Source organism: Apteryx rowi, unplaced genomic scaffold, assembly GCF_003343035.1.
Source record: "Apteryx rowi isolate R43461 unplaced genomic scaffold, aptRow1 scaffold_145, whole genome shotgun sequence".
Taxonomy (NCBI): domain Eukaryota; kingdom Metazoa; phylum Chordata; class Aves; order Apterygiformes; family Apterygidae; genus Apteryx; species Apteryx rowi.
The window spans coordinates 1,567,919-1,589,017 of NW_020447697.1; the positions used below are offsets into that span (position 1 = coordinate 1,567,919).

Consider the following 21,099-nt stretch of genomic DNA (forward strand, 5'->3'; position numbering starts at 1 on the left):
AGCTGGGTTAGTTATATTCCTACTAATAAATTAGGTTAGTCACTTGGCAGGAGTTACAAGATGATGATATTTGCCTTACCAAATTGCAAAAACATGACTGAGTTTAAAGCTCCTTCTAAAATATCAAATCTGTTTGTTCTCTTTGCGATATCTTTACCAGATCTCCTGGTTATTGTGCCCACAGTCACTTTCACTTGGACACCCACATATCTACCTTTACCTCCAACTTATCCAACTAAAAATAATCTCTATTTTTCTTTCTTCTTTCAGCTGCTTTTATTGGCAAAGAAAAGTAAAACTATATCTTGAGACAGCAAATCACAGGCAAAAAAATTGATGTCCGGAAATGAGGTCCAATGAGGAAAATCAAGGAAGAGCCCAAACCAGAACTCAAATACCCTCCTATTTGGGCTGACAGATCTGGTTTGGCTCCATTCAAGTGTCAGACCAAAAGGCCACATCCAGGCCCAAGTGCTGGAGTTTGAACCCACAGGGAGAGGGGCTCAAGTCTCTGAACTTCAGGGGGGTTTCTTCAGCAGAGTGAAAATAACACAATTCCTATACATAAAAATGGAGCAAGAATCTCATGATTTCCCGCAAGCTCTTTTGGAGGACTGCCACATTACAATCTATTTAACCCTTTTAAGAAAAATTACAGAAGCCAATACAGATTCTGCTGGCTCAGCAGCATTTATTAGCTAGAAAAGTATTGGGAACAAGTTGTTTTTATTTGAGGTTCATCTCTGAGGAAAGCTATTGGTTTTATTTTCAGGTTTCTGAAAAGACTAGGAAATCCTGCCACAGTAATATCTGAATTGTAAATAACTGCATATTCTTTTCAGTCAAAAGGCAGATGAGTCACACAAGACATGCAGCTAAATACATTTAAAATTACATTCAGAATTTTTTCAATTGTATTTGGAAAACACAATTACCTTACTTGGTCTGAACTAACAACCTATTTCTGTTTTGCATGACGGAGAAATAAAATTTCTCCTTTTCTTCATGTTTATACCCATACTTATTAAATCATTTCATATAAACTATCAATTTAATCTTTACTGCCTGAAATCTCTATTCTTGAAGAAATGTAAACAGTTAATTAACTTTTTTTATGAACAATCTAAACAGTACTGGTGTTTCCTGCAGTCTTTCAAATTGTAGAAGGTACAATTCTGCAAGGAGTTTCCCAGAGTATATCTGAACTTTTCATTACATCCAAAGGCAAAACAAATCCTGCTAGTTCCTGCAGAACAATCATCTGAGGTTACTTCTTTAACCTTACAGAGATCAAATTCACTTGACCTATATATTTAGATCATTGTATGCTCCTGAGTGTCTTCTCAAATCTGCCAAAATTCTGGCAAGCCTATTTGACTGCAATAATCTCAAGGGCTGATGGTGAAGATACCGAACATTTAAATGACATGTTACTGAGTTGACCATACACACAGTACTGAAAAAATGGCTTCTAATAAGCCTGATAGGAACTGCAGAAAAAAAGTTATGTGACTTGGTTAGGGCACTGCAGAACCTGAGCTGCCAAAACAGCATCATGGAGCAGAAAACATACAAAAGACCACAAAACTATTTCATGGTCTCTCTTCTGCCCTTTAACTATATTCTGTTTTCTATTTCAGTCATTCATTGCCCCTAGACTATTCTTCTTCCTTCTATTCAAAACTAATCCAATCTACTCTAGCACTCCTCACTCCTCCCCCTTTTTCTCCCCTAGATCACTCTTTTGTTGGAGATAACAAATCTTTTTACACATCTGCCCAGCATTTTTGGTGTTCTCTCTTTCAGTTGTCTTCAATTTATCATTGCTGTTAAGTACAAGGGCAGCACTAACACTAACCAAGCTAACGCCTGCCTGACGCTTGCTGTGCAAGAAAACCACTTCCCCCCTTCCGCATGCTAAACCTGCAGCTGCACAGCCGGGGAACAACACAGCTCATCTAAACACCCTTTTCATCCAAAACTCACAACCTACTCAAATTTCTGAGAACCACAGATCAACGCTTCTCTCGTATTTTAAGACTACCACTTTCTTCTCTCCCCTCACCCCAAAACAACAGCATTTTACATTTTTTCTTCACTAATAAGTTTTTTTTTTTTTTTTTAACAAAAGCTTACATAAGTCATGGTGGCCAGTGCTCCTTCCACCCAGACAAACAGACCTGTTTTTGGAACCAGGTCAGTGCAACATGAACACAGATAGTGGGTTTGAGTGCATGAACATAGTGGAAGAGCTCTGGGACTCTTCTATGGGTTCAAGAGCGATCTTTCTATTCCGAATTCACTGGAATGATAAAAGCTTACCATGACATGTGATATCAGCTATATGTAACTGGTCAGATCATAACTGATAAAACAGGAACTACAGATTATTATATGGTTTATAATATGGTTACTAAGAGATGGAAAGTGATGACAATCCAGAGTTTACTTTGTGAATGTCTTTTAATCCTTTAACCATGGCTGACTGGGGGAAACTGGTCTCCACCGTAATGACTGGAAGGCCAATTGCAGACTTCACAGTTTTCTCCGAAACAAGCAACGAGCGTGTCTTTGAGCCATAGCAGTGTCCAAGAATAATGAACCTCCGCTATGAGCAGCTCTGTAGCGGAACACCTGGTGCTGAGCCTGACAGCTACGCTGTGCACGTACCTGAGGGCAAAGGGTCCCTTCAGACCAGCTCTAGTCTGGTCCCAGGGGCCGAGCGCCTGCGCGGCTGGAGCACATCTTCCAGTTGGGTTTCATCTGACAGGAATCCGTTTCAGGCACTCTGTGACCAGAAGCACAGGAAGGAGGGGACAACCGGGAGACTCCCTTCAGAAGAGTGCTCCTGATCCACTCCGACACACCCCTGTAAATCACACATAATTACCGCCCTTCTTTTCAAAATATGGCTCTCTGGGGTTTCTCTCTGTCATACACTCCGTGTTCCATTCCGTTTCCAATGGGACTTTGTCATTGGTTTTACTAGAAGCACTTGCTTTATTAAAGACCTTTGAAGACTATGACTTCAGTAACAGGAAATAAATAGCTATAATTTTGGCATAAAATTAAAAACTATTATTAATACTAAATATGCTGAGAAAGTTTTGCAAAGGTTCTCAACATTTCAGAGTTAGCCATTTTTCATGTTAATGAAGAAGTCCACTGTGTGTTGTGATTAATAATAATTAAGAAAAAAACCAGAGCATTTTAAATATCATCAGTCCTGTTGTAAGGTTATGTGAGGAGAGGAAAAAATGTATCTGCTACGTGTTTCTGGGTGAGGTGCTGCACTCAGTCCCAGGCCACACCGCAGGCTTGCTTGCAGAGTCCCAGGCATCAAAGATGACATGTATGATGTCAGACCCGACTTTCTTCCTCTTCCACTGCTCGATGAAGGCCCGGAATGAATTTCGAAAGATGCTTTCGGACACTTGATCTCCTACTTTTCCGTGGGAGCGTCCCAAAATTATTAGGGCAGCCGCTTCCCTCCCACAGGGGGGACATGGACCCGCTGCTGGCCAGGCTGATGCTTCTGTTCCTCCTCAGGGAAGACCTCCCCGGAGCGCTGTCACTATCCCTGGGGAAGAAGCAGTCGTCATCCATGCTCGACTGACGGCTCAGGCTCTCTGCAGCAGAATCTTCGAAGGCACCGGCCTGGTAGAAGCTATCCTCACTGTCCACTGTCATCGAACTCAGGCGGCTTTTAGAGCTGCTTTCACTGGAGAAGCGAGGCTTAATCGGGAAGACTGGTCCTGGCATGTTACAGCTACCAAAACAATTAGACTCTTCCAGCTCCGGAGCATTCAGGACAACGTTGTCATTCACTTCCCCTAGAAACAGACGTCAAAGAACAGCATTATATGATGGAGTTTGTTCAAGGTTAGAGGGCAGGAAGTCTATTTAAGCAAAGACAATCTACAGCTCGGCACTAGCCGTCTTGAAATGACACTGAGGAGAGATGAGGCTGATAATTTTTCCCTGTCTGCTTAGCTGATGTCATCAGTTTTATCTCATACAGATTTCCTCCTTCCCCCAGTCTTCCTTACTGCAATGTGGTGACATCTCTTCCAGCCGGCGTAGGAGGAAGAGTTCTACAGCATTTGTAACACCAAGGCGGAATATGGGAATATCGCTCCCAGCACCTCGTCTCAGGCAGCAGCCTCTTCTCCTTCGGGCGAGCTGTGTTTCCCAACCGTGCAGTGCTCCCTACCTCTAACTCCCCCCTGTATGCAGAATTAAAGCTGTTCCCTGGGCAATCCACAAATAAGAGTTTTTTTGTTTAGTTTTGTTTTTAACTCTGAAAAAAGAATTGGGGGGGGGGGGGAAAAGAAAACATTGCAAGCCACATCAACTCTTTTCCTAGAACTGATGCAAAAGACCCTTTGGTCTGCATTAGTCAAGCAGCACACAAATTCATCTGTCCCTGAAAAAAAACTTTCCCAGTGGCCAGCCCAGTGCCCTCATTAACAGGGGAAAGAGAAAGCAAATGAAAATCAAATTAAAAAATGGCTTTTTACTCAGCAGACAGATTTTCCACAGAAAGACTTGTAGCAGTCCTGTGGTTTCCTAACCGGAAACGAAGACTCACCATGCAGCAAACGTTGTTCCTGTAAGTGCAAAGATCGGAGCTCCACCCATTTTTGCTGCAAAGTTTGCTGTGAAGAATAGAGAGCTATTTGTCATTCACACACTTTCACAGAAGCGTAAAACACTCAAAGAAAATGGCATATTCAAAAATATAATTCATCTACAGGAAACAGTTGTATGCCTCTGTTTTTACCAGCAGGACTAAGAGAATTTTCCTGGAGTTTAGCAAGTTTCTTCCAGAAAACATGATTCTATTACTTTCCTGGGTGCTTTGGTTGAGGTACTTTAAATGTGTAATTCGAAAAAGTAAAAGGCTGGAAAAAAAAATTCTGGAAAGTGTGCAGCTTGTAGTCAGTGACCAAACTGAGAAAACAGATTTTATTCAAGAGCTCAACACAGCTGATGCCTTTCTGAAACCTGCCTGCAATGGTACAGCTGAGCAACTGCGAGCAGGGCCACGCTTGCCTTTTTTCCTGGTTCTGGCAGAGCAGTGCAGGGAGGTCACAGCTTACAATGCCCTGGCGTCATAGATAAGAACACATAACGCTATTTTTCCCTATACCTATCATTACAGACATACCGTTCTAATATTCAGGAACATAAATAATTTTTTCTCTGTTGCAGGTCAACTTTTGATATAACAAATACACAGTTGCACAGCTGATTCAAAAAAAAAAAAAAGCTAAAAGTTTGCCTTGAGATAGTCGCGGTAGGTACTTCCTCAATTATGTGCATGAACTCAGTGAACCTCGCACACAGCCAGACAGACTGGCAAATCATTTGCTCGTGCCCTCAAACTGACAGGACTAAGCTCATACGGACTGTTTCACATCTTTCTTCTTTTCCACACTGCAGAAAAATCAAGCAAAGAAATGAAAACCACACGCCAGCTCCAGGATGGTAAAGCACAAGGATATCCTGCGAGCAGAATCTGAAGCAAAAGTCCTTGGCACCAAGGCAGAGACTAAGCAGCAATCCACACAGCAGGAAGAGGGGGTGAAGGGGTGAACCGTTTTTTTCCTGTCGCTCGCTATTTACTAAACAGCACAAGAGCACTAGAAAATAAGCCTTTTCATATCTTTTCTTCTCAGGGACTAACTTTCTAGCGAATTTTAGACATTCTAGCCAAACGCAGACACCTGGGGCACTGATTCCGAAAGGCACAGAGGTCAGTTGGATGGCATTTGCCCCATTAGAGATATGACTGTACTTCCGGCTTCCCCACAAAAGTCATTCATACGACACTAAAACAATCTCACCCGTGAAAGGGAGCAATGGCAGCTTTTAAGGAGGGTCTGAGACTTCATTCTACTTCACAGCCCTCATTCTTGGGTAACTACTGCCAGAGAGCACAGCAACTGATGGTTGCTTCCACCCCCTCCAGTGCAGCATACTTAGTCCCAGAAAAAAACTTATTTTTTAGCTGCTGCTGTGCTGATCTGCTCTCTGAATCCATATACAGAACTGCTTTGGTTTGGTAGCACGGTCACTGCTTTCCAAAGTCAGAACTGCATTTGTCATGTCCAGCTGCTACGTTACACTCGGAGCAGATGAAGGGAGAAGGCAGTCTGGAGAAGCTAGCTCTTATGAGCTCCACACAGTGTTGAATAAACTGATTTTTTTTTTTTAGAAATTTATAATTTGACTAAATCTAGGAAATTATAGGCAAGAAATGTTATCTTTGGGGAGGTGTCCAAAGATTTTCTTTATTCCCAACCAGACCCAACCAAAAGAGCAATCACCTAGCTATGGCTTCTCCCACCTAATTACACCTTAACAGCGACCGGACTTTCAAAATAAACGATGCATGCATACCCGCTTGCCGCTGCCAAGACGCCCATTCAGCTGAAACGACTGCCATGAGGGCACAAGAAGTGCACTTCACGGTTACGGTGTACTTTTATGGGCTGTTCTGGTTCACACCGTGTCTGGAGAACAGACCACATTTATGAAATGATACATCAAAAACACAGCGATTCTTAGCACTTATGAACATCTTACTGTGCAGCTGCGGTTACACAAGTTTGCAGCTACTGAACGCACCCTTTAGTAGAACACCAGATACGTGGCATTTTTACATTTATAAACAAAATTAGGTTCTTTCCACTGTACCCACATTAATGTGAAAGTACAGGGCCCAGTCGTCACCCACATTTTATTCTGTAACAGCTCTTGTTGCAGAGGTTTGGCGCTTGCGGGAAACAACTGTTATTTAAATAACTGCCCTCTTGGAACCAGAGGAGAGCACAGAGCAGATCCGGGGTTTATAAATTCCCTGGAAGGGGCGGGGATCGGCTTGCTTCTGTCAGCTTTCCCAGTTCTTTCGACCAGGTTTCTAAGGGACCGCGCTGCAAGCCTCGTCATGCAGCACTGAACGTGGCCTGGACGGGAGTGACCCAAAGGAGCAAGCGAGAGGGCAGCAGCTGGGAAAGCTGCCTGTTCCCGCTCAACTCCGGACAAAACCAGAAGCACTTCAGCAAAAAGAAAAGCTAGCAGCCTCGTGCAGCAGAAAAGTCGGTCTGTTTCCACCAGTGTTCTGCAGTCGCAGAGTGAGCGCGGCTACCGCAGCGCGCAGCAGCTTGACGGCGTTTCCTCTCCGTGCCGGTATTCCCTGCAGCTTTTAGGCGCGACAGACCTATCAGACCACTTATCCAGGTCCGCACGGCTAACAACCGGCAGCGGCATTCCCGGCTGCCAGCGTAACGATCCGCTGCTGCGCTCTCGTTAATCGCAGCGAGGAAATATCTGGCTCTGACATCTGATTCGTTTCTAGCTGTCTCTGGACTAGATGTCTGGCCAGCCCGCGTGCTTGGCTGCCCTAATCGCCGCTCTCGTTACAGCTCCGGCGTCCAGGGCACCCCGAGGCCGCGGTCACGCGGCAGCTCCGCACGATGCAAGCAGTGCGGCCGGACACCACGGTGCTCCCACCACGTCCTACCTGGCTAAATCCCCTTGGCGCAGGGGAACGGAGCAGGACCACACCATCTGCACTGCGCACGAAAGCGCCTTCTCCCAGATCCAGGGACCAAAAAAAACAGTGCCAGTAGCACTATGGTGCCGCAGTGCTACACCTAATGGTGAAAGATCCCTTCTCTAGGGATAAAAAGAAAAAAAAAAGGCTTGAAAAGAAAAGGAGAGGAAGAAGCATCTTTGCTTCAGGTCAAAGAGGAGGCCAGCAGAAAATCCGGGAACACAATGCAGATCGGTTAATTCAGTAGCTTCTCGTGTAGCCCGCCGCCTCCCGGAGCCCGCGCTTCCCTTCGCTCCTCCTCCTCGCCGAAGGAACAGGCACCCGCCCTTACTGCATCTAAGGCTCCCTGGCCTCTCGTGTTCAAGCTTCCTACTTATCGCCTCACTGATATGCTTTACAGCTTAAATCTCTAATTAAAGAAGACTTGCCTAAAGCATGAAGTCGCACAAACGTCACAGCTCCTTCACAGCGAGAGGGCAGAGGCACAATTCTGTATCACTTACGCAAGTCCAAATCCACAGTGTGCTCACATACTCTTCATTCCTACAGCTTTCTAACATTTGAGAGACCAAGAAACCCTCAATGTTAAAGGCAGATGATCTAGCTGTGGCAGAGGAAAATTTTAGCACTTCCAGCTGTGGAAAGCTGAGAGCGTCCCACAGCCTATTGGTTAATTTTACCTCCAGCAGAGAAAAAATAACAGTCAGCTGCGGAGCAGTAACGTCTAAAATCACTCCAGCTGTTTCCAAAGGGATCCTCCATAACCCAGAGGAGTTTAATGAGTTTTGGAGGACAAACCGAGCCCCTGCAAGTCTCACCGTAGTCTCCCAGTACTTCTTAGATTATCGTTGCCCACCTTTTAGACTGAAATGACGTCGAGCATAATGCTGCTTTTGCAGCCATTGTCCTAAGTGTTCTTTCCTCGCTATCCAGCTCTCACACGTAACATTTATGTTTTCTAAGTTATCAGTGTCATGCAGCAGATTACAACTTCCTGTGCTGTATTCTCATACAGCAAACCAAATTAAATAAACATTGATTTCAACACGATAAGTACTACAAAATAAAATTCTCCCCATGGCAGAACTTACATTTTATGGGCAACACCACATATGGCAAACCCTGTTCCCACTGCTCAGCTCTGACAAGCCTCACTCATTTGGCATGAGGCTTAGTCTAGCCGGATTAATTTTAATGCACTCTTAAAAAGTATTGCACTCTTGTGAGGAGGGTTTTGGCACAGAATTGCCATAAGGAAAAAAACAAAAAACCTCCCTCAGCTCAACAGAGTCCCGGCTTTGCAAAGCCCTGGCCTTTACGCACAGCAGTGTAACCAGACGGTTGTCTGCAGTGACACAGACAGCAGCTCCAGAGCATCTGCACTGAAAAGTCTTGCTCCAAAACTCAGTCGCCTCAGACTTCATTAGGGAGAATGGAAGTTTTATAAGTCAGAGGTGCTTATTCTGCTTATGAAAGATGGTCTTTGATTTTTCTGAATACAGAATATATTAAATATACTGTTCTGTTTTTACATAAAGAGGATTGCCTACCAACTGGGCATAGCTAAAAGAGAAATATTTAGAGATATTGTTAGGAGTATTTATCTTGCAGGTACTTTAAAGTCAGGTTAGTTTAATATTTTTAAACGAAGTATTTTTTCCTGGAAAAATACAAATTGCCAAAATGAAGGTGTCTGCAGGAAAGGGCTGTTCTCATTAATCTTTTATATTTTACATTTTGGGGAAAAAAAAAATTCAAAATTGCCCAAACACCACGTTTTGACATTTTCAAAATGATGTTTATACTCTTTGTTTACTTGAAATGTTAGTTAATTTTTAATCTGACAAAAGTTAAAAAGAGGTCAAAGTTATCAAAATGATTTTTTATTAACCTAATTAAAAAGAAACCTATGAAGTTTTCTCAAATTTGAGATTTTTTTTTTTCTAAATTCAGACAGTAAAAATATCTCTGAAAGCTCAGAACCTCTAGCAGGATGTAAAAAACACTCTGACTCCTACAGAAAACGCCAAAATTTCCGTGGGAGGACCCCGTCCAGCCCTAAAACGTAAAGTCTGCGAGCTGCCTGTGCGACCGTCCATGGGTTTTCAGGGAGAACCGGACTTCCCACCTTGCTTCCTGCGCGCTCGGGACACGTGCAGCGCTGGAGGAACACAGCGGGTCGAACGCGTCCTCGTTTTTCAGGGCTTTAAGCCAGGCGGCGAAGACCACGGACGGTCACGCGAGGAGACGGGGCTCCAGGCGAGGCAAGGGGAGCTCCGAAGCAGCGCAGCGCGCCCTCCCTAACCACCCAGTCTTTATTTTTGGTGCTCGCAGTCTCAAGCTAGCCACCAAGCCTGGGATGGGAAAGCGTCTCGCTCACAAAGCTCCTCTCCCAGCGCCGGCCTGGAGCGCTCCGCTCTTCAGCGTCAGCCTAACTCCCGTCTTGTCTTAATCCGGAATAAAACTTCAGTCTGCAACAGGCTGGAGTCAGACTAGAGCCTTATCCAGGCTGAAAGCCTGTGAAACCGCTGTCGTAGCCTGGCAGTGTTCTCGCGGGGGGAAATCCCTGCGTTTTCTCCTGCACCTCTGGCCGAGGTGTCCAGGATCACCCCGGGCGAGGGGCAGATGGGGAGCGCGAGTCTCAGGCCGGCGCCCAGCACCTCGGCAGCCCGTTCGCCCGTCCGGCACCGCGGGGCGGCGCTTTCCAACCGGCGAGCAGGCTCTACCCGTCTGCTCGCACAGCGGGTCCGAGAGTCGTCCCCACTCACACCGTTAGCACGCAACGGCTTCTGAAACGGACAGCAGAAGCCCTCGCTGAAGGAGCGCCGCAACCTGTGGGATCAGTACCAGCACCAGGGAGGACTGGTATGCTACCGAAAGGCCCAGACAAGAAAGAGTCTCAAAGGTGGGGAAACGGGGCAACTGTTACCAGCTCGGACAAGAAGGAGTCTCAACAGGAGCCTCAGACCAACATACCCAAGGACACCGGTGCAGCTGCGACCCATACATCCTGAGAAAGTACAGATAAACCAGCAGAAGCCAGTGGGAACCAAGGTTAGGACCAAGACAGCTTTCCTCAAACAAGGAAGCAAGCCAAGCTGAGACCACGTATGGAAAAGCAGAGCAAAGTTCATGGCAAGATGCTGAGTGACACCTCTTCTGACACCACGAGGGACCACCAGAGACCCCCACAGAAGACCCCCAGAGAGTCAGACCGCATGCGTAATAACTATGTAAATATGAAAATTAGTTCCAGGAAATAGAATGAATATGTATAATMATTCCTGGAAATTTAATGCATATGCATAGGATAGAGCAATATAAACTTTAGATGATATGACACACGGTGTGCACACTGGGTGGAGCTGTCCCCCGTGTACCTGGCGCCGTAATAAAGAGAATGCCTGCTTCTTAATGCTGCATTGGTGTTAAGGAGTTTTTCTCCCGATTTCGGTGACAGGTAAGGCAGTAAGCACACGTGTCTGCTATCCCCACTTCTCTGCAGGTGAACCCAGCTTCAGGAACGTCAGCCTAAGGCTTTTAACAACCGATTCAGAACAGACCTCCTGCATTTGAAGACAGATCAATTATATTACCTTCAATATCTGCAGCTTAGTTTCAAGTTCCATTTTCCTCAAAAACATGGCCTCATTGACAGTCTCTAATCTGTGTAAAGAATGAACATTTTCAGTACTGAAGCACAGAGAAGCTATTTAAATGTTTTCAGTTCTGCTATTACAGCTCACATTTCCCCTGCAGAAATGCCCAACGCCTAGGTGATGCACAGATAGCCTCATCGGCACAGTTACTCTCCAGAACGGCGTACTTTCTACAATACTCAGTGACCTATGGAAGGTTGGAATACACCCCAATATATTTATTAACTCTCTTCAATTGGCTGTCTTCAGCAACAGCATTATTTGTGTAAGACGAGTCAAACTGCTTTGGAAATTTCCAAACATGAGGGTGTGGACAAGAAAAAAAAGAAGAAAATAAGAAAATACTGGGCTAATTTCCAAAAATGAGTGAACACATGAAGGGGAATCCAAGAGCCTAGCAGAAAGGGAGGAGCGGTGCAACGTTCTTGGCCAGCTGACGTTCTTATACGTGTTCTGCGACAGACGCAGCCAAGGACTCAACTCCAGACCACAGCCCTGGGACAGGAAGCACTGGGGGTTGTATATGCAAAGTGCCCTCGAAGAACCTGCAGCTTCATCCCTACCATAGGTCCAAGAGCAACTCTACTCTGGCTACCTATCTCTGCAGTGTCTCTAGGATTTCCCCCCCTCTTTCTTAAACTTTCACTTTAAAATAAGAGCATGGCACTGCACAACCAAAATACATCTGACCTTTTACACTTGAGACAGCATAAGGACTAGTGGTTAGCCAGAGAAGATTTCTTGGCTTCCAGTGGAGAGATTATTAAAGTAAAAACAGTTGGAAGGACAGATGCTTACCTTAAATAATTCCTTGAAGATTTTATCTCGTCTACTATTTGCTTGTGACTAAAACCATCAACGTTCACTCCATTGATACGGGCAAGGATATCACCTGTTAAAGTTAAATACAGGCTAAAATGAGTATCTTCAGCATATGGATTCTTTCCACATTCTCTATTAAAACTAACTGGAAAAAAAGTAAAATAAAGCTACCCACAGAAGGGAAACATGAATAGTTACCGATCTGAAGGCCAGAAAGATGGGCAGGACTTTCTTCTTGAATTTTGCAGACACGGGTGCACACCTCCAGGGAGTAATCCTTTTCGTGTGGAAATCTAATAGTCTGTAAACACCAAAGTGACAACATCACCAATATAAAAGCCATGAAAACATTTAAAAATTAAAATACTGTCATACAGCCTAATTTGATTTCATGGTCCTTTTACACTTCTTTAAATGATAAGCCTGTGATGTGCAGAGTATATTACCATAAAAATGAGAACACAAGAAGTTTATAACTTAACAATTAGAAATTGAACTCTTATGACAGCGAACAGCAGACACTAAAATTGACTGCCTGATAGATTCTTTTACATTGTCTTTGCAAAATGTAGTTTTAAAGCAAGTTGGTTATTCATTATCAAAAACTCAGTAACTACAGTCAAGAATATCATCTATTAGCATGGATTACTTTTTGGCTTATACTACAATTGGAATGACACTTCAGGTTCCCAGTCACAACATACTAGAGCACAAGTCAGGCTTTTCAAAAGATTGACTTGTACTCATTGTAAATGGTGTGCAAGTCATCAGATGTTGCAAGATATATCAGTTAAGTGGGATGACTGAAGAGCAAGAAGAGTTGAACCTACTTTTGCTCTTCTGGTCTCTTGAACTCATTATCTACATGTCCCTCTCTCATCCCTCTTGAAAAAAGTGCTTTTTATTCTTGACTTATAAATTTAAATATACATTAAATAATTCTATGTAAAACCCATCATCTGATTATCAACTCCGACATGTATTTAAAAATATGCAAAAGTAGAAAATGCAACCTGACGAGATCTCTAATACTTGCAAAGATGGGAAATATCTGTTTGTATGAAAACATCAATATTTAACCACATTCTCCTACCAAAATTCATGACTGAAGCTGAAGTTCCTGAAAACCTAGGATAGCTAAATCTACCTCAGATATAAGAAGTTATGTTAGATTCCCATATTTTCTCAGTCAACATGGAACAAATAGGGATGAAGACTAGGATGACTTCAGAACTTATCTGGCCAAAGTGATTTCAGACTTAGACCAGGAGTAAAACTTTCAGCTGAACTAAGAAGGCCAAGTGAAGCACGAGAATTTTGAAGGATATACCACTGTACATTCAAAACAGCATGTCACACTTGGCTTTTTTCACCCTGTTTCAAACTAGTAGGTCTCACTTTCTGAAAGTTTAGACCAGCCTGAGTGACATTAACTAGACAAGCAGGATGGGATCCATCGCACCTAACTTAAGCCACCTGAAACGAGGTATCTAGTCATCTAGCTTAAAGTCTCCACTACAATCACCAAAAAGAGGCAGACATCTCCAAATTATGATTAACGTCTACTTAAGACAAGTAAGATGTACTTCCTTGTCTGTTCACCTTCCTCTCTTCATGGACTGTGGAAGATTAGGCAATTATTAAAGAGTGGATACCTAACTTATACGTGGCTAAAGTGAGGGGAGAGACATACAACTCTGAGTCTCTGGTCTGCAAACATCTAGGCAGATATGGAGCTCCATTACATCAATCTTACTTTCAAACTCCACTTCATAAATGGGAAGTACTAGAAGAATCAGTAAAATGAGAGAAACTCTGGCATTCAGTCATCACTGTAGTTCTCATAAGCTCCCTGCAGGTGGTAGACCTAGAGTATCACATCATCCTATTCTGGTTTGCCTAAATGCAAATTATAGTAATGAAATTATAACTTCTAAGTAATGGTTGATCCTTAATACCAGAAAAATACCGCCTTTTCACAGCCTAGACTTTCTAGCAAAATATTCACAATGAATGTACATTCAGGAATAAAATATACCAAGAACAATCATTTTTAATCAGAATGTCACATATAATGAAAATCTGCCCTGTCAATTTATACAAAAGCCCAATAATTGACTCAATTATCTTCACTTCTGAAAGCTCTCTACTATTCATGAGCTGAACACTTACACACTCATTAGTCACAGAATCAAATTTGAAAAAGTTAAGCTTTTCCAAATATGCTAATTTCACTGAAAATAGCATTTTCCCTTTGTGCACAGATGTAGGTAAATGCTTTGAAGATGCACTGCAGAAACAGTAAGTAAAATAGAAGGGGCAGTGGGAAGATTCTGTTTCACGCACTAGTAGGACAGAAACAGCTCCTTCTTTCATAAAATTGGTTAATATCTTGGCTAAAATGTCTAATGCTTCCTCAAGAATATTTCAAAATATGCTACTCATATATTCTACTACTGTTACCCATGTTGTTTATATCACACTATTAGCTATTTTGTAAAGCTGTAATCATGCTGTCTTTGTAAACAGACAACAGATAAAGAATACATATGCATAAACGAATGGTAGAGCTCTGTTATGTACCAGATTCCAGCTGATTCCAGCTGTCATTTAGGAAGAGTCCTGTGATTTTTTTTTATAACTAGCTAGTCATGAAAACGACATCATTTTATTCTTATACCGATCCAATCAAAGTGTGGAAATTGACACAAGCATATTTTATAGTATTGGTGTTGCTGAAAAGGAAAAAGTCTCATAGCATCCAGATATAGTTTCTATAAACACTATAAACAGAGATTTTAGCAGGCCTACTGATCTAGAATTTAGCTCTGTGAGAAAAATCTGTAGAACTAAAATCTATAATTATTAGTTCTCCTAATCAGATCTTATTTTTCCTATTTGATGATTTACTGACTTCTGTACGCAACAGAGAATTTATGATTTACTCAAAAAAAGCAAGCTTAGCAGTTATTTATTAAAAAAATACAAGAACCATATATCTACTTCTAAAATACATATCTGTGTTTATTTTAAAGGCAATAGCAAAACACTACTATAAGGTATTTTTTGGAGAGAGTTTTTTGACCTATACGTATATGAAAATATTTTTGTATGTTATTCTTTCACAAAATATTCAAGCATTCATAATACTTTAATGATGGCACTGCATTCCAAGTTGTCTTTTGACGCTTTGGAAGACTGCCTGTAAGAGTTAGACAGAGACATTAAGGCTGAAGAACACTGAGCCTGAAGTCAGGTCTGTCTCGAATATAGGATATGCTTGTATAGCACCTCTTATCGCAGGAATTGTAAACAACTTCTAACAACTCCATTCAGCAAAAAAGCACTGTGAAAAGCATTTTACATTAAATACATACAGAGTCTACAAATGGAATTTAACAGGAATAGATAATGCTACTTAATATTCTCATCCTACCACCATCTGCATTTTGGGTTTTGAGATTTGTGTTTGTTTTGGGTGGGAGGTGTGCTAACAGCGAGGATTTAAAAGCAGTCTTATAACAGTAAGGCTGCACTTAAGGTGGTGAGAAGGTGTTGTCATTACAAGCTTCATATCAGGATTTAGATGAGATTTCTGCTAAGTTTAGTGCTCTGGCTTCTGACAAGATCAGAAATTCTGGTTTGTGACCTTCCCTATGAAAAAATCCTTTGAAATCCATCATATTTCTGTATTATTATTGTAAGCACTTTGAACTTCATGATGAACTGATAGATATCTTTCTCTGCCCAATGCAGTCTTAACCTAATTCTGACCAAGGATAATTTTGAGGATGTGACACTTAAGAGTTTGTGCCATATTTTATATTCAAATGACTCCACTCATCATTTAAGTCCTACCTGAATTTCAAATCCAAATGTCTCTTTATCTTCTTTCAAGATGGTGACTAGGTGTCTGTAAGAAAAATATACAGAATTGCATGTAAACACCAGGGTGCCACATTTCTTGCACTCGGTTTATTTCTAATGAAAATGATCCTGTCCCCTTTGTTGCTACTGCCTGTGCTAGCAGAGTTATCAGTATACATTCACTCAAACATTACAGTCCATTTCCCTTTGCTTACTCAAATTAAATTTTAAAATGTCACCTGTATTTCCCAGGTACTGGCTACCAGCCAACTTCCACTCTTTGCCTTGCTTTGTTATCCCACTAGGGCTGTTAAACTGTAAGATTTCCACGACACACATTTCACAGGAAAATCTGTTCTAAATATTTACCCTTTAATGTCTGCAGAAAAATGTAAGCAACAGTGATTATTATAAAAGAAGATCTTCATACCTTTGTGGCCCAGAGGAGTCCCCCAAGGAACTGGATCTGGCTAAAGCAAGCTGGAATTAGAAATCAGAGCGAAGAAAGGTCAGTCGGTTCACGATTCTTAGAGGTGTACAACTAAAACCAGTAAATCGGAGAAAACTGCAGGGCCTGGAGCTCTGACAGCCAAGCTCACATTTAACAGATCACTTCCCGCCTTTGTTTGCCAAGACCTTCCATCCTTAGGAGAACAGGCTAGCTATCCTGCTGGGGCATCTGAGGGCTGTGTGAAAAGACCTGAGATGCAAACAGAATGAGATGAACGATACTTGGCGCTTTTCCCCCCTTTGGCTAATGCCTATGTACCTGCTGAACTCTCCGAACGGGCTCAGTAAGGCATCAGTCAGATCACCCTGTCACCCTGACACGACGCTCTGCACCTAGCATGGGCAGAGGGATAAGGTCATCCCAGGTCAGTAAAACTTACATTTCGCCTCCTAACTTCTCACTGCGATCAACGGACAATAACGCTTTCATAAACGTGGGCCATGCTGTTATTGCAGCCCCATCTCCCGCGGTACTGAAACAGTGGGGAGAGCAAGAAGAGGGTGTTTGAGGGGGGCGTGATGAGTCAGGGCGTCCCACCATCTCCGCGTTGTGCCATCACTGCCTGCTGTTGGATCAATAGTGGTTTCTGTCCTTTAGTAGCAGAAGGTTTGGAGCTAGGTTGCACTAGAACAACCTCTCCCTTAGTTCATTTACACCTCTAGAAACCCATGCGGCTCCTGGAAGGCACCAGTTTGACACTTCACTGGAGGAAAGATGACCAGAAAAAGAGACTGCCTTCAAAGACCAGGAGCCTGCCTTTCCTCCCAGCACCATCCCCCAGCTCAGTTCGGAAACCTGATGGTTTACGTAGGACTATAGTACAAAAGCACCTGTGAAACTATCCACCCAAAGAGCAAACAAGTAGGGGTGAATTAGAAGAAAGCATTTCCCATTTTGCTGAGCCACCTGCAGGCTTGTTAAAATGGATGTAGTTACGGTACAAAGAAACTATAAACAAATGGGACATAACTTGAAATAAAGAATTTAACTTTTTTTAAATCCAAAAATAGGGATCAGTCCAATGAAAAATTAAACTTAAATAAAGGACTGCAGGACAATTCATAATCATTTTGAAAGCCATCTTTTAAATGCTGACAGCAAGCTCGATTAAGCAAAGGTAGACAGTCAGTAACAAACAGACCAAAGATCTTTGTGCACTCCTACCATTTCATACAAGACATGGAAAAGGTATACCCTTTTCTCCTCAAGAAAACATTTTCCCAGTGCAGTCCCTCAGTTTTGCTGTTCCTTTCCAAATGAAGAGTAATTTTATATAGTAACAGATTTGATATCAACTCCCATGCAGGCGATTTTGTTGGAAGTGGTGCAAGACAAATATCAACTGGGAGAAATTGTTGTGCAAAGCATGACGCTAACCTGTAAGGGAAGCAGGTGTTGAGGGAATTTGTGTTTATTTTTATTACATGGGAAATTAAACCCTGGAAAATGCAATACATAATCTCTTTCATTTTTCCAGATCCTTTAAATATAAAATTGGAGCACATCAAAGGTTCTAACACTACAGAGAAAAAAAAAAAAAAAAAAAGTGGGTACTCTGAGCACATCGTGATATTGCTTCAGTTGTACGCCTCCACAAAATGTTTAGGCATCCTCACTGGAAAACAGTAATGCAATACTGATTCAAACTTTATTTGAAAAAACTGGCCACCTGCTGGCTATCCAATCTTTTCCGTAATAAGGTAAAAACCAGGAGCTGAGCTACCATCAGCCAATATAAAATGAAGCAGTGCAATGCTTTTTTGTGCAGGGGGTTAATAATTTGACCACAATTAGCTTTCAGAAACTCAAGAACACCTACTTCAAAAGAGGAGAGAAATCTGTAAGCATAAGTAACCTGGCTGAGACATTCTTGTAGCAATATCAGTTGAAGGATCTCGAGGCAGGAAGCTGCTACCTAGGGTGATGAAGGAGGCTACTGTGAAAAAAGCATACGTACAAGTGGAAAATTTGAGGTTGAATCCCCAGAAAATCTTTCTGACAGCAAAACTGCTTGGAGCATGGAACTCTTCCCAAAGAACTGCTGGAGATTTAATTTCTTAGGACATTAGAAAATGGAAAGACAAGAGGCATGGCCTTTAAGAAAATCCCTGCATTCGATAGGGCATCTGAGGCAGACATCCCGTTGGTCCTTGCAATGTCCATAATCCTGTTATCTTATTTTGCATAATTTCAAAAAAAAAAAAAAAAAAACATGGCAGCCCTTTGCTTTCAAATAAGAATATTCACTCTTTACTAATAGCCTTGCCTTATTGCAATGCACTATGGAAAATAAGGGACCTGAGCCACGCAGACCGGAGCATCAGCTCTGTGCTCAGCAGATCCCGCACCACGGACTGCAGATGCGCTAGTTTACCCTGAGGGGTGTGCAGGCAGCTATATTCCTCTAAAAGGGAGAGCGGCACGATTCAGGCACAAATCACCTGTGGCATCTTTCAAACACGTGGGGACCCTTCAAAATCCTAAGGTAAGCTAGCATTCAAGATTTTGAAGGCCAGGGATTGCCCTCATTTCAGTTAGCACTGTAACCGTTATTTATGCAGTGCCAGAATCATGTTTCTGTTATGCTAAGACCCTTACTTCTTTGGTACTTTTCCCCTAAAAATCTGTGGGCATTTATAAACTTAATACCTTCATTGCTACCAGAAAAGGCAGGAAGCACACGCAAACTAAGATAGCTGCAGACAGTTGTTTCTGCAGTCGCTTGTGGCAGCTGCATAGCATTTCCAAGAGCACGCATGCACGGTCACGACAGCGAGTACCTGGGACTGCTCAGGGCAAGGCAGAGCTGTGCCCAGCGAGGACCCTGAAAAAAGCCAGGACCAGTCCTAAACATTGATTCTTCCCACTGGACCACAGATGAGGAATTACATTATCACCAGCACGTTTGTAGAGTTAGTCAATATAATAAAACACGTCTCAGGCTGCAGCAGTATAAAATCATACCACAGTGTGACCACTCATATAAACATTTATAAATGTGCACTTACATGGGGAGAGAAAAGGAGAGAGAGCTGACACGTATAATAATAAACCGCATATAAGGTGAAAGGGTTAATGATGCACGTAAATCCAAGCTGATCGGCCTTTGCAGAACTCGGGGATGAGGTAAGCGCTCTGTGCAGAGCGGTTCTCACGCCCCATGTACACATGTTGCAATTTATTTTTAACGAACGTGGCCACGTCACGGCCATTATCGTAAGCTTCTCTCTGAGCCAGGAACGATTGCCACACAAACTGTTTCTCTATCACAACCACTTGTCACTAAACGCAATTCAGCAACGGCATTCCCAAGTTCTGTCTGGTTCTGGCTTTGCGTTACCTTCCCAGACTTGTACAAAAAGAAGGATTAAGTGCACTTCTGTTACTGCATAAAGCAAAGCCTTAAGTGCACAAATACTGTGTACAAGCTTTCTCATAATAATTTGTTTATAAAGCGTTGCAAACATTTTCTATGTAGGCTGCTTCCTGCTGCACAAACAGACAAAAGTCAGAATCGCTTAGCTGACAATTTATAGCAACAGCAAAAGAGAGTTTTGTCGGACTCCAAGCACCAGAAACTTACCGCCTTAGGAATGAAAAGCAAAGACAAAAGGGACAACCAAACTAGCAACGTTACCTGCAGCAAAATAATTTAAAATCTAGATGGAAATAACTCATGAGAAGTGCTTTCTATGAGAGTGGCAGAGCCCACAGAAGTCCAAAGAGGCCACTAAACCGAAGTAAATTCAAGTTTAAAGAAACACCCAGACAACAAGAGCCTCTTCTGACTCACAGCACAGCTGTAAATTGAGAAGAAATACAGCCTGGACAGGATCTCAGTCGCAAAAGCACTTCATGTTCAGAAGTCCCCTAAAGGTAGGACTCCTCTTAGGCACGCTCATCTCAGAAACTTGCCACGCTCCGGTTGCTTTAAAGATTTCGTTATAATCCAAAAAACATGCTGGGCTGAACGGACGCTACAGAAATCCCTCTTACCTCCTGAAATCAAGCAAGAGTTGACTCTGGCCTGTTAGATTCCACAGAAAATCTTTAAAATTACTTTGAAAACTCTACAGTTTCCCGCCTATACTTGCAAACGGAGAAAAACAACTAGGTCTCCTGTCAGGAGCGAGCCTTACAGAAGGTTAAAAGCAACCACATACCTGCTTGCGTCCCCGGGGAAAGGTCCCCACCGTGTTTGCCAGGGTCTGAATTCTTCTATTATCCATCTGCGAACCGCACACCGGGTCCCCGCACGGCGCGTAAGCTGAGCTGACGCTGAACCCTACAAAACCGGCATTGTGATTTTGCTGAATGAGCCTTCTTAAAGACATGTTGGTGGAAGGTCATTTAAAAAGGCATTGCTAAATACTGCAGCATGACTGAGGAAACTAAAACATGCTCTCCCCTCCGAGCAATCGAAAAGCATGAAAACGGAAAGAAAATCATGTGACTTGTGGTTTAGGTGCGTATTACATAAATCTCTTCTTGAGATCACCAGTGCTACTCAGTACGCTTTATGATCATAGGAGAGTTAAGAATTAGGCCTGGCAATTAAAGAAATCTGCTTATTTTTCCATTCCTGCACACAAGCACAATTCTCATTAAAGAGCTGCTACTTTCCCTAATAATTTGTGTTCAAAGCACTATTTGCCTTAGAAACTTGCCTGAATTCAAGT

The 21,099-nt window shown here is 42.6% G+C and overlaps 1 protein-coding gene across 1 annotated transcript; it reads right to left on the minus strand.

Moving 5' to 3' along the window:
- Positions 1 to 667: 667 nt before the first annotated feature.
- CYTIP (cytohesin 1 interacting protein) lies at positions 668 to 20,843 on the minus strand. The gene is made up of 8 exons (XM_026058294.1): positions 20,584 to 20,843; positions 16,340 to 16,389; positions 15,901 to 15,955; positions 12,241 to 12,343; positions 12,019 to 12,112; positions 11,158 to 11,227; positions 4,592 to 4,658; positions 668 to 3,833 (listed from the first exon to the last, which is right to left on the minus strand). Exons 1-8 carry the CDS (start codon positions 20,752 to 20,754, stop codon positions 3,361 to 3,363), a joined length of 1,083 nt encoding a protein of 360 aa, XP_025914079.1. The 5' UTR covers positions 20,755 to 20,843; the 3' UTR covers positions 668 to 3,360.
- Positions 20,844 to 21,099: the final 256 nt, after the last annotated feature.

Excerpts from the sequence above, each read along its gene's own strand:
- CYTIP (XM_026058294.1), bottom strand. The coding sequence starts at position 20,754 with ATGTCTTTAAGAAGGCTCATTCAGCAAAATCACAATGCCGGTTTTGTA. Across the intron at positions 15,956-16,339 it reads GACTCCTCTGGGCCACAAAG|ACACCTAGTCACCATCTTGA; the intron begins GTATGAAGATCT and ends TTTTTCTTACAG. Across the intron at positions 12,113-12,240 it reads TCTTTCTGGCCTTCAGATCG|GTGATATCCTTGCCCGTATC; the intron begins GTAACTATTCAT and ends TAACTTTAACAG.